Source organism: Talaromyces amestolkiae (assembly GCF_001896365.1).
Source record: "Talaromyces amestolkiae strain CIB chromosome Unknown scaffold7.1, whole genome shotgun sequence".
Lineage (NCBI taxonomy): Eukaryota > Fungi > Ascomycota > Eurotiomycetes > Eurotiales > Trichocomaceae > Talaromyces > Talaromyces amestolkiae.
In genome coordinates this window covers 1,497,921-1,513,508 of record NW_024468043.1, presented here as the reverse complement: position 1 = coordinate 1,513,508, position 15,588 = coordinate 1,497,921, and the positions used below count along the sequence as shown (strand labels likewise).

The 15,588-nt window shown below is 46.4% G+C and overlaps 6 protein-coding genes across 6 annotated transcripts; 5 read left to right on the top strand and 1 right to left on the bottom strand.

Annotated features, from left to right (window-relative positions):
* Positions 1–656: 656 nt before the first annotated feature.
* Positions 657–2,409, top strand: BHQ10_004539 (uncharacterized protein; the record flags this gene model as incomplete). Its single annotated transcript, XM_040876915.1, has 5 exons — positions 657–777; positions 828–877; positions 934–2,062; positions 2,143–2,292; positions 2,345–2,409. The coding sequence occupies 5 exons, from the start codon at positions 657–659 to the stop codon at positions 2,407–2,409; spliced, it is 1,515 nt and encodes a 504-aa protein (XP_040733043.1).
* Positions 2,410–2,608: 199 nt separating this feature from the next.
* BHQ10_004538 (uncharacterized protein) lies at positions 2,609–4,657 on the bottom strand (the record flags this gene model as incomplete). Its single annotated transcript, XM_040876914.1, has 4 exons — positions 2,609–2,669; positions 2,731–2,916; positions 3,396–4,198; positions 4,547–4,657. 4 exons carry the CDS (start codon positions 4,655–4,657, stop codon positions 2,609–2,611), a joined length of 1,161 nt encoding a protein of 386 aa, XP_040733042.1.
* Positions 4,658–4,850: 193 nt separating this feature from the next.
* BHQ10_004537 (uncharacterized protein) lies at positions 4,851–5,735 on the top strand (the record flags this gene model as incomplete). Its single annotated transcript, XM_040876913.1, has 2 exons — positions 4,851–5,283; positions 5,356–5,735. The coding sequence occupies 2 exons, from the start codon at positions 4,851–4,853 to the stop codon at positions 5,733–5,735; spliced, it is 813 nt and encodes a 270-aa protein (XP_040733041.1).
* A 2,077-nt stretch (positions 5,736–7,812) lies between these two features.
* On the top strand, positions 7,813–9,498 carry BHQ10_004536 (uncharacterized protein; the record flags this gene model as incomplete). The annotated part of the gene is made up of 5 exons (XM_040876912.1): positions 7,813–7,921; positions 8,002–8,158; positions 8,213–8,844; positions 8,896–9,122; positions 9,178–9,498. The coding sequence occupies 5 exons, from the start codon at positions 7,813–7,815 to the stop codon at positions 9,496–9,498; spliced, it is 1,446 nt and encodes a 481-aa protein (XP_040733040.1).
* Positions 9,499–12,100: 2,602 nt separating this feature from the next.
* BHQ10_004535 (uncharacterized protein) lies at positions 12,101–13,513 on the top strand (the record flags this gene model as incomplete). The annotated part of the gene is made up of 4 exons (XM_040876911.1): positions 12,101–12,154; positions 12,229–12,768; positions 12,829–13,023; positions 13,082–13,513. 4 exons carry the CDS (start codon positions 12,101–12,103, stop codon positions 13,511–13,513), a joined length of 1,221 nt encoding a protein of 406 aa, XP_040733039.1.
* Positions 13,514–13,811: 298 nt separating this feature from the next.
* Positions 13,812–15,179, top strand: BHQ10_004534 (uncharacterized protein; the record flags this gene model as incomplete). Its single annotated transcript, XM_040876910.1, has 2 exons — positions 13,812–14,028; positions 14,164–15,179. The coding sequence occupies 2 exons, from the start codon at positions 13,812–13,814 to the stop codon at positions 15,177–15,179; spliced, it is 1,233 nt and encodes a 410-aa protein (XP_040733038.1).
* Positions 15,180–15,588: the final 409 nt, after the last annotated feature.

The following is a 15,588-nucleotide window of genomic DNA, read 5'->3' as shown; positions in this document are numbered from 1 at the left end:
TATAACATGTTCACGTCACCTTACGTATGTCTTACAATACATGACACAGCCACACGTTTAGAATTACCACAGTACTAGAATCGTAATACCAACCATTCACCCCGTCGCAAGCTGAGTATTATTTGTGTTATGCCATGTTTCCAATGTGAGTTACTATGTATATTAAGAATGGTCTGCAGTACCATGGTCCCTGGGCACTGTGTAGGTATGCAGTGGCTCATACCCTGATCCTAGTGTGATGCTTCAAGCTGCAAAGGCGTTGTAGGCCGTCTACACAGACTATAAAGGATAGAGCATTATGTTGTATGCCTAATCAGTGCCGAGTTTGGTAAGTAGAGAGAAAACATAGACAGGCATATTGTGTCATTACATACTAAGTGGTATATCTTGCACTGTAACAGTGTGTCGCTGTTGTTAGCAGAGAGGGCAAACCCCACAGTACAAGCGTGCCTGGCAAAATCCAACCCCGCCCAGCCCAGACAGTTTTTCTCTTTTTTCCCTACGTCAGCCACGCAGTCTCTGGCAACAAGACAACACATTCTCTCACTGTCTCTTGCATATATTCGACAGAAATAAAAAAAATACACTCGCACTGACGATTCCTTTCCCTTCTTCATCCAGGGCCTTCTCACTGCGGCCGCGTCTCTCTGCCCACCATGAGCGCACCTCAACCCAACGAAGCGGAAAAGAATATTGAAATATGGAAGGTGAAAAAGCTCATCAAGCGGCTTGAAGCCGCCAGGGGAAACGGAACCTCCATGATTTCATTGATTATTCGTATGTACTATTCAACTGACTTGCAGAAATTCAATACTAACAGCATCCAGCTCCCAAAGATCAGGTTTCCCGCGCCGCAAAGATGTTGGCTGAAGAATACGTATGATACCCCAGCAGTCGATTATTGGGAAGATACGACATTGACATATCAGATAGGGTACCGCTTCCAACATCAAATCCCGTGTCAACCGTCTCTCTGTGTTGTCCGCCATTACCTCCACCCAGCAACGTCTCAAGCTCTACAACAAGGTCCCTCCTAACGGCCTCGTCGTCTACTGCGGTGAAATCATCACCTCCGAAGGAAAAGAGCGAAAGATCAACATCGATTTCGAACCGTTCAAGCCCATCAATACCTCTCTTTACCTTTGTGACAATAAATTCCACACCGAAGCCCTAAGCGAGTTGCTCGAGTCCGACCAGAAATTCGGTTTCATTGTCATGGACGGTAGCGGCACTCTTTTCGGAACTCTGAGTGGAAATACCCGAGACGTAATTCAAAAATTCTCGGTCGATTTGCCCAAGAAGCACGGTCGTGGTGGTCAATCCGCTCTGCGTTTCTCCCGTCTCCGAGACGAAAAGCGTCACAACTACGTCCGCAAGGTCGCTGAATTGGCTGTGCAGAACTTTATCACCGCCGACAAGGTCAACGTAGCTGGTATCATTCTTGCTGGTTCGGCTGATTTCAAGAACGACCTGAACCAGTCCGATCTGTTCGATCAGCGTCTGCAATCCAAGGTCATCAAAGTCGTTGATGTGTCATATGGTGGTGAAAACGGGTTTAATCAGGCTATTGAGTTGGCGGCAGAGACTCTTGGAAATGTCAAGTTCATCCAGGAGAAGAAGCTCATCGGCAAATACTTTGAAGAAATTAGTCAGGACAGCGGAAAAGTCTGCTACGGTATTGAAGATACCCTCAAAGCTTTGGAGCTGGGTGCCGCCGAGACCTTGATTGTTTACGAAAATCTTGACGTGACCCGCTGGGTCCTCAAAGCGTCCGATGGCTCGGAGATCATTCTTCACACTACTAAGGCTCAAGAAGCCAACCGAGAGCAGTTCATGGACAAAGAATCCGGCCAAGAGATGGAAATCATTGAACAGGGCTCTTTCCTGGAGTGGCTCSCCGAGAAATACAAGGACTTTGGTGCTGCCTTGGAGTTTGTTTCTGACCGTTCCAGCGAGGGTAACCAGTTTGTCAAGGGTTTCGGTGGTATCGGTGCCTTGCTCCGATACAAGGTGAACTTTGAGCAGCTCGCGGACTTTGATGACGATGATGAGTTTTACGATGGTATGTCTCTTTTCTCCGCCTCTTGTCGACTGACAAATACTAATGTTTCCATTTAGATTGACGGTTCTGCAACCTCGCAGGGAGCGAGGATGAGCGCCCAGAAATTCCCCCAGCGGATGTTCTGACGGCTCGCCGCGTCAAAAGCAAAGCCGTTGCCAAACAGATTTTCGAGGCCGTTCTTGTGAGAGTCGGTTGTCTTGAAACTGAGATATCCGCCAACTTGGTCCGAGGTATGCCATTCTACTTTCCTCTTTTTCTGACATTTCAACTAACCTTGACAAGGCCCATCCAAGCTCCACATAGTGGATGCATTCACCAGTACGGCATGTGTGACTCGAATTGTTTGAGAAGAGAATGGCCTTTTCTCTCTTTTGACATGTCACGAGAAAGAGAAGAGATTCTTTTCTTGCGGCGTAGGAACAAGAGAGTAGTCAAGCTCATGTTTACGATTATACAAAAATAAAATCCTTACTTGATAGACTGTTTTATACCAATGCAACGACAAGCAATAAAATTGTTCCATGTATTATCTATAGTCATCAGCACTTAGGAGATGATTTGGTTCGATATATTCCCACTGACAAAATCCACCAAAATGGCCGCATACCTAGTACCTAGTTATTAATAGTACCAACCTCAAACATCTCTGTTTAAAGAATCAGACTCACGCAACAGTAGCACCAAAAATGTCTGCCCGACGCGCATTCGTCATCAACCCAACACTCAGCGCAAACAGCGCTGTGAATCCAGTGGCCATTCCAAGCTTCGCGTCGTCGTTGGTGACATAGTACAGACTCGTGATGGGCCCAATCAAGACGATTGCGGCAACGAAGATAGTAGTGAGAGCGAGTGCTCTTGAGATGGAGGATGCAGCTCGTCTCAGTGAGGTTGAGAGACAACGTCAATGGGAGTCCTTGAGAAAAACAAATCGAGCGTCGAGGCCTCAATTATCGGCATCTCGACGACAACCAAGTCCATCGCCAAAGCCTAGTGTTCCTACGGTCATAAGAATAATCAAGAATGGAAACAATGCACAGGCGAGAGTTTCTCTACGAACCTAGTGGAAGAAGAAAACGGGGGTATCCAAAATTTCTCCGCCTCTGCAAAGCCACAATAGAGCTAGCTAGCGCTCAGAACTTTGATAGAAGGAAAAAAATTGTTTGACCTCTGATGCATATGTCCATGGAGTTGTATTTTTACGCCCGAAGTGTGAATGCTGTTGTCATGCTGTATATACCCTCAAGCTACCAAATCACGTCCATCAATCCAACTTCCTAGACCTCTGCATGCATGGCATATAGTTCCTAGCTCTTTCAAAATATCTTCAGTGCACGTTTCATCATTTGCAGCCGGCACATGCTCGCACTCGACGAAGAAAATATACTGCCACGGCCGAATCAGACTGGGTCTCGAGTTGATACTGGTCAGGTTCAAGCCATGTTTCTTAAAGATTGATAACGCGTCAGCCAGTGCTCCCGGCGCTGAGTGCTCGATCGTGAAGGATATGAGTGACTTTTTCTTTTTCTTCCGCCCTTCCGTGTCTCTGGCGGCGGCCGCAGTCTTCAGGTAAGTAGTTATGCTGGAAGGGCGTTCCGATAATCTGTTCCCTAAAATCAGGAAGCGTGTAGTATTATCCGGTCGATCTTCAATATGCTCCTGCAACACATATGCTCCATGGAACTCAGCCGCAAGTTTGCTGGCAATTGCAGCTTCTTGACCAGAGGTCTCCTTGGCGACAATCTCGACCGCTTTCGAGGTCGAGGAGACATCCTGCCGTTCTACACCTCGAAAGTGCTGACTCAAGAACTTCTCGCATTGACCCCATGCCTGAGGATGCGTATATAATTTGTTTATCGACTTGAAAGAATCTTCTTTATTGTCATTCGACGGTTTAGCAGTAATGAGGCAATGCTGTACCGTGAGAAAATAGTCTGCACAGACGGTGACATCTTTATTCGATCCTTGTCGATCCGCCAAAAGATCCAACGTCTGGACAACCGAACCATTTGTTGAGTTCTCAATGGGGATCACAGCATAGTCGGCGTTGTTGCTCTGGATTGCGGAGAAAGCTTCGGCAAATGAGACGGAAGGAAATAGTGTTACGGTCTCACTCTTGCCAAAACTGTCAATGGCAGCCTGTCCAAATCAATTGACTGTTAGCTCTCGTGCTTGGAACGAGGAGAGGAGAGTTGCAGACCTGGTGAGAATATGAAGCCAGAGGCCCGAGGAAAGTCACTTTTATTGAGTCTTTCATTTTATGTTAGATAGCTATCTCATATGCTGTAATATCAGAGGTATGCCCGTATGAACATATTCAAGAATGAATTAAAAAAATGCCCAAGAGAGTGTGTGTTTGACTGTTTGTGTTGTGCCTGCTTACTCCGCCAAAATGTTTCTGTTACACGGAAGCAAGGCCGACAACGGAACGAACGAACGACCCCACGGCGGATAAGACGATCTCCCATCGTACCTTCAACAACTCACAATCACCTTACAGCTTGCAATGCTCGTTTCGCGCACTTGCAGGCTGCTATCACACAATAATGCCTCGCTAATAATCAAGCGCGCAGTATCGTCGTCGTCATCGGCTCCCATCAACCCGTCTATAATTCGACATGATCTCACATCACGTTTGTTACCTTTGAGCTACGATTACCTCACACCTCAACCATCGCATCTCCTGAATCTCTCGCTCCCGAGGCTCCTTCAGTCTAGAATAGATGGTGGGAAAACGGAGGAAAATGGCGAAGACCGGAGCAAACTACCTTCGGTAACGCAGCCTATTCGCATGCCCTCCGGACATCACCTCGTATACTTTCCTCCGCAAGTCACACTTTCCGAGCTGCTGCCGGACGGAACAGATATTTTGCATACTCCTGGAGAGCCATTTAACCGCCGATTATGGGCTGGTGGGAAAATTACGTTTCCGCAGCCAGGTGGTCACGCTGATAACCTGTTGCTCAACGGCCAGCGCGCAGCCTGCGTGGAGAATATAGGCAATGTTGCTGTACAAGGATCCGAAGGCGACGAAAAGATACTTGTTACAATAGACCGACGATTCACATCGGTGCATGAACTTGAGGATGAAGCACAAATCAGGGCAAGAGTAGCAAGCGATAGCAGTGAAGTCCTCGTGGAAAAAAGAACCTTGTTCTTCATGCGAGACCTTGACCCAGAGCAGCAACTTGAAAGAGACAGGAAGAAGAGTAGATTCGTAAAAGGTATGCCAGTCTCAAACTCGTTTAGTTCGACATGAAGTCATTACTAATATGATATCGCTTCGCGAACCATAGCGCCCACGGATCCAGATGTCAGCTATAAGATGACGCCGTCCAAGGCTCTACTATTCCGGTTCTCGGCTCTGACATTCAACGCGCACTTGATCCATCTTGATCCTCTCTATACGCGCAATACGGAAGGCCATCAAAATGTTCTAGTTCATGGACCATTAACAGTAGTATTGATGCTTAGTTTCTTGTCGAATCATTTATCAAGACTAGGGCTCTGTGTCAAGGACTTTGAATACAGAAATTTGGCACCATTACACGTTGATGAGGAATTAAGAATCTGCGCCAAAGCAAAACAACAAGGATCAGGTCAGTGGGCAGTTTGGATTGAAGGGCCACAAGGTGGTCTGGCGGCGAGAGGGACTGCTTGGGCTGCTTTTGTGTAATTAATGATGCCATTTATTACAGGCATAACAATCCCATCCCAAGTTAACGTGATCTTGAAACACGTACTCCGTGATATCTTCGTACTGAAAATGTAATAATATACATGCGAAAGTATCAATACGTTACCGAACGACTTCTTAATACCGGAACAACTATAGTCCAAAGCTAAGCGGAGCCTCACGCTAAAACAAATTAATTTAAATCGTGTCTTCTTGACAGCTTTTTTCCTCTTTCCTTTCAATTCTCACTCTTCTCGCAACCTGAGCTGTCCTGTCTTCATCTCACTGTCTCTATTGATTCTATATTAGACACGATGGATGTTTTTTGGGCAGCTCCTCCGATTTCCAGGTACTTACTCTTATTCTTACCTGCTCTTGCTTTACTGCCAGGCAGACAGAATATCAGGACAAGACCTAACTAGCTTCTGCTACAGGACACTGACTGCACTAGCTTTCTTCGAGGGTCTGGCCATTCATGGCCAGTTCATACCTGCTTCCAGATTCATTTTCCTTCCCAAGCTTATTTTCACATTCCCTCCGGAACCATGGAGACTGATCACTCCTTTCTTCCTTGTTAGTGGAGGAGTTCACTTCTTCTTCGATCTTTATTTCCGTATGATTCCCTAGGAGTTCCGCCATCGCAATGGAAGATGGGAGCATTCTTGTTGACGCATTGCTACTTTTCAGTATACACATACGCAAGCGGTTTGGAGAGAGGCTCCCCTCGCTTTGCTCTACCGGGTGACTTTACTGTCTATCTCATTTTTGTGTGCACTGTTATCATGGTAAGTTTGCGGATAATCTCTCTTTTCCGAGTCTTTTCACAATGTACCACTATACACAAAAAAAATTGAGAACATATTTATCACTACAATTGTCTATCTTCTGTTGTTGGCTTGGAAGAAAGAAGCACTACACCTCACCATATCTGCCCGCCCAGTTATTCTAGCTGAAGCGGTTCCTGGAAGTGAGGAAGATCAACCCTGCATTTCGTGCAGTCCCATATATATGTCAATTCCGGGGCTGTATGCGGTGCGGGATGGTGGGACGACCAATTGAGATAACCATGCGCGGTATAATCTCCGCGTATGGTGGTTATGGTGCCCTACATTTCTTTATTCTCTACATGTCTCGATAAGCTATAATCTATTCAACCTTGATTTTCATTCCTTAAGAAGCTTCCTGATAAAAAACGATTGCTGACTACATGTAGATCACTGCATACTGGTACATGTCGGCCATAGTGTTCACCCACGGTACGAAGAGACTACGAATGTCCTAGCTTCATTATAAAGACACATAACTAACAAAAATCACACACTGAAGGCCTTATACTGGCTCTCACACACACTTGGTCACAAGCCAATCGTGGAAGATATGTGAGCTTTTACGTGATGCAAATCAAGGCCGAATACCTTCCCGTGTGCCTTCTTCTGCTTGATTTGGTGAGCGGGGGCTGGGGCTCTGCCGTCATGAGCATGATTGGCATTTTTGCATCCCATTTGTATGACTTTCTCACTCGACTCTGGCCGGTCTTTGGTGGAGGAAGGAACTACCTAAAGACCCCAGCATTCGTGCACCGGCTATGGGGAACTACGGTCAGGGAGCAGCGATCTCGGGGACTTGGTCCATCTGCTGGCTCCTCTAGCCAGGCTTCCTCCGGTCAATCTTCGGCACGAGACGACTCTCTTGGATCTTCATGGAGCATGAGAGGTGCCGGACGGAGACTGGGTGGTAGTTGATCTATTCCGGATCATGTTTGTAACAACACGCACACCTTCACGACAACCAATTGTACGTTAAATCGAGATAAGATAGTATCAACAATATTATTACAACGCATACATACATAGTAGATCATGTAAACCATACAAAGATCGATCTTTTCAGTGGTCGACCAATACGACCGTCTCATTGGATGATTTAGACCTAGTCCACGCGCTAACCCTAATTAGTCGCCCAAGCTCGGACCGCACTTTTTTTTTCTTCTGCCGTCGATTTTTCAACCTCAGAACCTCTGACTGGCACAGCAATCACCATTCTAGCACATATCGCCAATTTTTGGTTAATCGCAAAAATGGCTGCTGCAACCAAGGACATTGCTGATTTCAGCATCAAGCCTGAGGCTGTCACTCCCTCTATTCCGACATCTGAGTGGCCTCTGCTTCTCAAGAACTATGATCAGCGTGAGTTTGCCTCTTCTACTGTCGCTCTTGTAGTGAAGACGACAACGCAAATTATCAATTCACGCTGACTTTCCTCTCAGTTCTCGTCAGAACCGGTCATTTTACCCCTATCCCAGCTGGTTGCACACCCCTCAAGAGAGATTTAAAGTCTTATATTAGCTCTGGTGTTATCAACCTCGACAAGCCCTCGAACCCTTCCAGCCACGAGGTTGTGGCATGGATGAAGAGAATTCTCCGGTATGTTATTTGCGTAAAGAATTACTGATAAGAACGTAAGCTAATGTTTTACAGAGTCGAGAAAACCGGTCACAGTGGTACCCTCGACCCCAAAGTCACCGGTTGTTTGATTGTCTGCATTGATCGGGCAACCCGTCTCGTCAAGTCTCAACAAGGGGCCGGTAAGGAGTACGTGTGTGTTATTCGTCTCCACGATAAGATTCCCGGCGGTGAAGCTCAGTTCGCTCGCGCCCTCGAGACCTTGACCGGAGCCCTCTTCCAGCGTCCTCCTCTTATTTCCGCCGTCAAGCGTCAACTTCGTATCCGAACCATCCACGAAAGCAAATTGTACGAATTCGACAATGACAGACATCTCGGTGTTTTCTGGGTTAGCTGTGAAGCCGGTACCTACATTCGAACTCTCTGTGTCCATCTTGGATTGTTGCTCGGTGTTGGCGCACACATGCAGGAACTTCGCCGTGTTCGCAGTGGAGCTATGGACGAGCAGGATGGAATGGTTACTTTGCACGATGTTCTCGATGCTCAGTGGTTGCATGACAACCAGCGCGATGAGTCTTACTTGAGGAGGGTCATCCGCCCTCTTGAGAGCTTGCTCACCACCTACAAGCGTATTGTCGTCAAGGACAGCGCAGTCAATGCTGTTTGCTACGGTGCTAAGTTGATGATTCCCGGTCTTCTCCGATTCGGTAGGTCTTACTCTTTTCTGGTTTGGGATGGACTATACTAACAGTGTGCAGAGGCTGGTATCGAAGTCAATGAAGAAGTCGTGCTTATGACTACTAAGGGCGAGGCCATTGCTCTTGGTATTGCTCAAATGTCTACTGTTGAGCTTTCGACTTGCGATCACGGTGTGGTTGCCAAGGTCAAGCGATGCATTATGGAGCGTGATCTTTACCCTCGCCGATGGGGCTTGGGTCCCGTCGCTTTGGAGAAGAAGAAGCTGAAGTCTGACGGAAAGCTTGATGTGAGTAGACCATACGTATGCCCATCGCCGATACAATTTACTGACTACGACGCAGAAATATGGTCGCCCTAACGAAGCCACACCCGCCAAGTGGCAAAGCTCATACAAAGACTACAACGCTCCACTAGATGAGCAGGCTACCGCCGCCCCCGCCCAGAAGCCTGAGGACGCTCCTGCTCCTTCATCTCCATCATCAAAGATGGACATTGAGGAGGACAAGGCAGAGGAGAAGCCCGATGACGAAAAGAAGAAACGCAAACACGACGGCGAGACGCCCGAAGAACGCGCCGAGCGTAAGCGCAAGAAGAAGGAGAAGAAGGAAAAGAAGGAGCGACGAAAGTCCAAGCAAGAGAAAGAGGACAGTGACAGCGACTAAGCAACCTTATGAATTGCTATATAAGAAAAGTGGCATGATTCTGGAGGTGGTGGCTTGATGCCGGCATGGTCGCCTCATATGTCCTGATCAAATTCGTTTGTATCATATACAACTTTCTGCCTGGAGTTTAGGGTTTTGCGGTTTTTTGAATTGCTTGTCGAGATTTTTCCTCCTGTCTATCTTGTCTTTTTGGTCTTCTTTGGGGGAAAAGTTGGAGCCATGACGTTTCTGGATCGTTACTACATTTTTAGTCGAATGGAACAGTGACTACTTATTTAATCGAAGCGTACTTAGGTAGCGTTCAAAGTCAAGTATCTAGCATGCTCAGGTGGGAGTTCCCATTTGTATGGGCACGGGATTATCCTCTATCATTAACATTATCTACATAAGGTCTTGTTTAGGGCAAGCAGACACATATCGTGACTGAGCCCCATTCAATGGTGCAACATACTGCTGGAGCCCCCCGACAACGGAAATTACCATAGATGTAGAACGAAGCCATATAAACTGAGTTAATTCATCCCGGAGTTTTCAATTCATCCTCATCATCATCCTCAAGCGACCATTGCAATCTCAACTTCGTTCTTTCCCAAGTCAAAAAAGACTATCATGTCTGGGCTTCATCCTAATCATCCAAATCCTCGTCCTAATGCTTTTTCTGGCGCTTTATACAAATCTGATCACAGCATCCATCCTATCCGTGACCTCAGCCTCCCCACGATCACCACATACATCAAACACGACAACGGCAACTCACAAGAAATCTCCTGCATCGGACTACGAGACCTAGTAATAGGCTCTTCTCAACCACAGTGCATAGATACGTCATCCTTGGAAGAACTCTCGTTTCACGCATGGGTAAACAGTGTACGCGAAGATATGGCTCSCGAGACCCGTGGAAAGCTGGCATTGTCGAGTGGCTGGCACATTTACATTGGGCTCAAGACTGGGACACGTCTGATGCTTGTGCCTCCGAATGATCGTGGGTTTCGAGCTGGTCCCAAGCGAAACTTTGATCTGACTCGTGGGTTCGTTGAGACAGACGTCACGATCATATTGTGCCGTCCGACAAACGAGTAACTCGTCTTTGCTCACCCTAGCTGATATCACTTTCACTGGGTATCCATGCTGGTATGCTGAGCGTTATGATCAGATATAGACAGGTGAATGACAATAGCTACATCAGTTATCGATGGTGAAGACTAAAGTTCATGGGTTCTTTCAGGCGGATTGGCTCAGCCTTGCCTTCGCAAAACTGATCTACAATTCAAGATTTCGGCAATACATGCTTTAACACGAACTTTGACATTGATAGACACCTTGTAATTCAAAGTGCGGTGAAGTAGAAAATCCATGTGAGCGCCATCCAGGCATCAAGGCCTCCATCGACTTATCTCGCTGGAAGCCTCCGTCAATGGAAAATCCCGTCAACATAGAGACCATGCCTATATATTCGAAGAATAGATCCACCTGTCTCGAGGGTATTCTTTTCTTCCCTTTTCTTTCCAAAGGGCTACTATTACACGCTGCTGATACTCACCTTCCTATCACACCAGTGCAACAAATCGTCATGTCTAATTTACCTAATCCTCCTCCTTATTCTACTCACAACACCCCTCATCTCCGCGACATCACTCTCGCAACTATTACCACAGTCCTCGTAAGCAAATATGGCAACGAGAAGGAAGTCTCTTGCGTCAGTCTCTGAGACCTCATTGTTGATTCTGGCCTCGACCCTATTCCAATGTGCATAGACGCAGCATGGATTTGCCGACTATCATACGGGAAATGGATCGAAGCTGTAATTGAGGATGTGTTTTTCCCAGACCACCGGCAAATAAGAAGACACCTTCCTTCTCATAGTTGCAAGATCTGGATTGCAGTGGGTACAAAGCAATTGCGAGTTTTTCCAAGCGATCGTGGATTTCGAGCTGCGATTGCGAAATGGTTTGCGTTGAATTCCGAGCAACCTGCGTCGGCTATCACTATCTTCATGGCACGATCTGATGAAGAGCCAAAAGTTAGGTATGTTTTGTCCGTCGTTTCCATTGATAAGCCGTCCCTAATTCCAAATACTATCCGAAGACTTGGAAATCAGGACATAATCAGACATCCACAGAACAATAGCGTACCAGTCGATAGCGTGGAAGTATGAGGGACAGAAACATTACATGGACCTGATTACTGTCAGCTGTATTCATGAATGCATCGAAATTTTGGAAGAAGCCTTTGGATACTTATGGGTGACTGGAAGCTTCTCGGAAAACGAAGTGGTGTGACTTGGGCAATTGGGGATGCCTCACATATATGGAATTCTGATATTGAATCACACGAATTTTACTTAGTTCCATCAATTTAAAAAAACATATAGCAACTCTATCTTTGTCCATGTGGTCATCTGTATTTGTAGTGTCGATGTAGAAGGGATCATGTGAGGCCATCCGCTTCTCCGCACTCCGCAGGCCAATCACCGCTTAATCCCGAAACTCTTTCACTTCACCTCTTCTCCTCTTCTCTTCTTCTTTCAAGCAACCAAGGGCGTTTCGTGCTGCTTGTTCTCATCATTCGCACAATCTCCTGCCATGAATGATATTGTTACAACATGGCTGCCGAACTCACCTCAACCAAGCTCAACCCTGAGAGCCATCTCCTCTTGGTATGTGCTCACTACGTCACCACCTCACCTCCTCACGATAACCCAGCATAAGCTGACCTCACCCAAATCAACAGGACCAACCTCTTCTCCGTCTCCCCCACGAACTAGCAAGACGAAACTTCAAATCCGTACAGAGAATCGTCGAACGAGAAAGAGATTACATCATCCCCGCACTGAAAGAAACCGCAAATGGCTCGTTGGCCGGCACCCAGACCCCCGATCAGACGCTCGCCTCCTTGGACGCCATGATAGCTAGAATGCAGGGGTTGAAACGGAAGATGGAGTCCCTGCAAGAAGAGGAGAAAAGGATTCAGACGCAGTCGAAGAAGCGTATCCAGCATCTTCAAGATCTTTATAAGATTCAGACCCTGGCAGATGTCAAGTATGAGGAATGGTCGCGGACACGACTGGACAGATTGATTGTGGATCATATGCTACGTTCTGGCTTCCCCGAAAGCGCGAAACAGCTCGCAAAAGCAAAGGGTATTGAGGATTTGGTCGACACTGGCACCTTCGTCCAGTGTCAACGCATTGCGGAGAGCTTGCGGTCCGGAGATGCCAAGGAAGCATTGCAATGGTGTGGTGAAAACAAGGTTGCTCTCAAGAAGAGCCAGGTATGTACAGTTCAAGTCCACATGTTAAGATACCAACTGCTAAGTGCCACGCACTTGCAGAATACCTTGGAATTCGAATTACGCCTTCAGCAATACATAGAAATGGTCCGGACGGGCCAGCCGACTAAGATGATTGAGGCCATGCAACATGCCAAAAAGTATCTTTCACAGCACCTCGAGACACAGTCTGTAGAAATTCACCGTGCTGCCGGTCTACTTGCTTTCAAGAAAGATACAGACGCAGAGCCCTATAAGGTACATTCAGTACTTCATCGTCGTCCGGAGAAAATCTGCTAACATACATTGCGCGCAGTCTATGTACTCTCTCGATCGTTGGAAATATCTCTCGGACCTCTTCCTTCGCACGCATCACGAGCTACTCTCACTACCCCCTCGACCACTACTCCACATAGCTCTATCCGCCGGCTTGTCCGCTCTAAAAACACCAGCATGCCACTCACAATACACCTCCTCAAGCACCAACAATTCATCAATCACGACGTCACTTTGCCCGATCTGTTCCACAGAGCTGAATGAGCTGGCTAGACATGTGCCGTATGCGCACCATACAAAGAGTTCGGTAGAGAATGATTCCATCATCCTGCCTAATGGGCGAATCTATGGCCGGGAACGGATACTAGAAATGAGCAGGAAAGTTGGGTCCGTTGGGGAAGGGAAAGTGATGGATCCGACGACTGGTGACACTTTTGATGAGAAGGACATGAAGAAGGTTTATATTATGTAGTACATACAGATCGAATAAATTGTGCATACACTTCTTACTCATTGATATATACATATGTAAAATGGTAGTTATATTTGATGCTGGTTGAGCGGCTAAAAGCGGCGAGCGGCAATCAAATTTGGATACATAAAAAATAACCTCCGACAAGCCATCATATGTACTCAAATCGAAGAACTCAGCAAGGGTAACGATCACAATCTTAAACCAGCTCGAATTAGAAAGACACTATATATAAGAGAGCAATTGAATTCCATTTACAAAAAAAGAAAAAGAAACCCTGTTTCCGGTCAAAAGCAAAATGGCGAAATCAAAAAACAAACATCCGAAAGGGCAACAACAAGGATCAGGAGACTCCAAGAAACGGAAGATGCAACAGTTCCAGCGAGTGTCAATGTCATATCAGCCCGGCGCTTCTTCAAAGGCAACAGATCCATCAGGGAAGAAGAGGAAGTTGGCCGATACAACGGCCATTGATAGCCCACAACAAGCGTGGAAGAACAAGAAAAGCGCGAAGAGTACGCATCAACAGGAACTACATCAGCGGCCGACGATACCATACCATAAGAAAGATCGGATACTATTGATTGGAGAGGGTGAAACCTTCCGCTCCCTCCCAAGCTATTGATGATCTGTGGTCTAACTTCACATAGGCGACTTTTCATTTGCGCGCTCATTGTACGAGCACCATCGCTGTAAGAATGTGTTCGCTACCTGCTATGACTCCGAGGAGACATTGTTGAGTAAATATCACGGCCATGCAGAGGAGAATATCAAGCAATTTCTCGACAGACCTGACAACCAGGGCAGTGAAGATGATGTCAACAACAACAACAACGAAGATGAGAACGATACTACTACTACGAAAAAGTCTATCAAACCGCCAACTCGGGAAGTGATGTACTCCGTCGACGCCAGAAAGTTAGGAAGTAATACCGGCGGCGGAAAAGATATACGAAAAGGCATTCTTCTGAAACGGAGAAAGAGTCAACCTTATCATCGAAACGGTGGTCAGCAAAATCAGGAAAGCGACGCCGGCGGGCCATGGGATATCATATCCTTCAATTTCCCGCATGTAGGTGGTCTATCGACAGATGTCAATCGACAAGTACGCGCAAATCAGGAACTGCTTGTGGCTTTTTTCAAAGCGTGTGTTCCCCTGTTATCGAAAACGCCTAGAAAAGAAGACGATCAGAATGCAGAGGATGATTACGAGGATTACTACTCGGATGATGAAACGTCTGAATCCGAGTCCGAAGAAGACGAGGGCAATCAAGATAAAAAAAGGACGATACCAAGGCAATCAGGCCAAATCATCGTCACCATCTTCGAAGGCGAGCCGTATACACTCTGGAACATCAAGGATCTTGCCCGGCATGCGGGACTGGTGGTCGTGACTAGTTTCAACTTTCCCTGGAAATCGTATCCGGGGTATTCGCATGCGCGGACTTTGGGGATTGTGGAGAGTCGAGGTAATAAAAACGGGAATGAAGATGCGGAGACGAGAAGAGGATGGAAAGGGGAGGATAGAGAAGCGAGGAGTTTTGTTTTTGAGGTCAAGGGTAAATCTGGTGGGCATTGGAGACAGGGACAGCAGAAGATGAATAACGAGGATGGTGGAAAAGGGAATAAGAGAGGAAGGAAAGACGATTCGAGTGATGAGGACTAACTGACCTATCTACCTTCGTACGCGAGCGCGAGCCTTGATATTGATGGAGTGGTGGATGTCTGATATTCCATTCATTCGAAGAGTCAATAAAACAAATAATAATCTATCAATATATACAACAGTCATTGAAGAAACAAAACAGTCATTCCAAGTCTACTAACACAAAACCCCTTGCAATGAAACCAAAACATAAAAGTTAAACAAATAGTCGTACCACATGTATGAACTGTGTCAAAATGGTAACGTTTTGAGATGGAAGGGGAAAGTTAATTGGGTCATTATAGTTAAATTTTTGTAATTTCATCTTGTCATTCAAGATAAATATATGCTGAAATTGTCATGATATGTGAAAAACATACGTAGGAAGATGCCACCAGTATGAAATGTCACATAAACCGAGAAAAGTCGA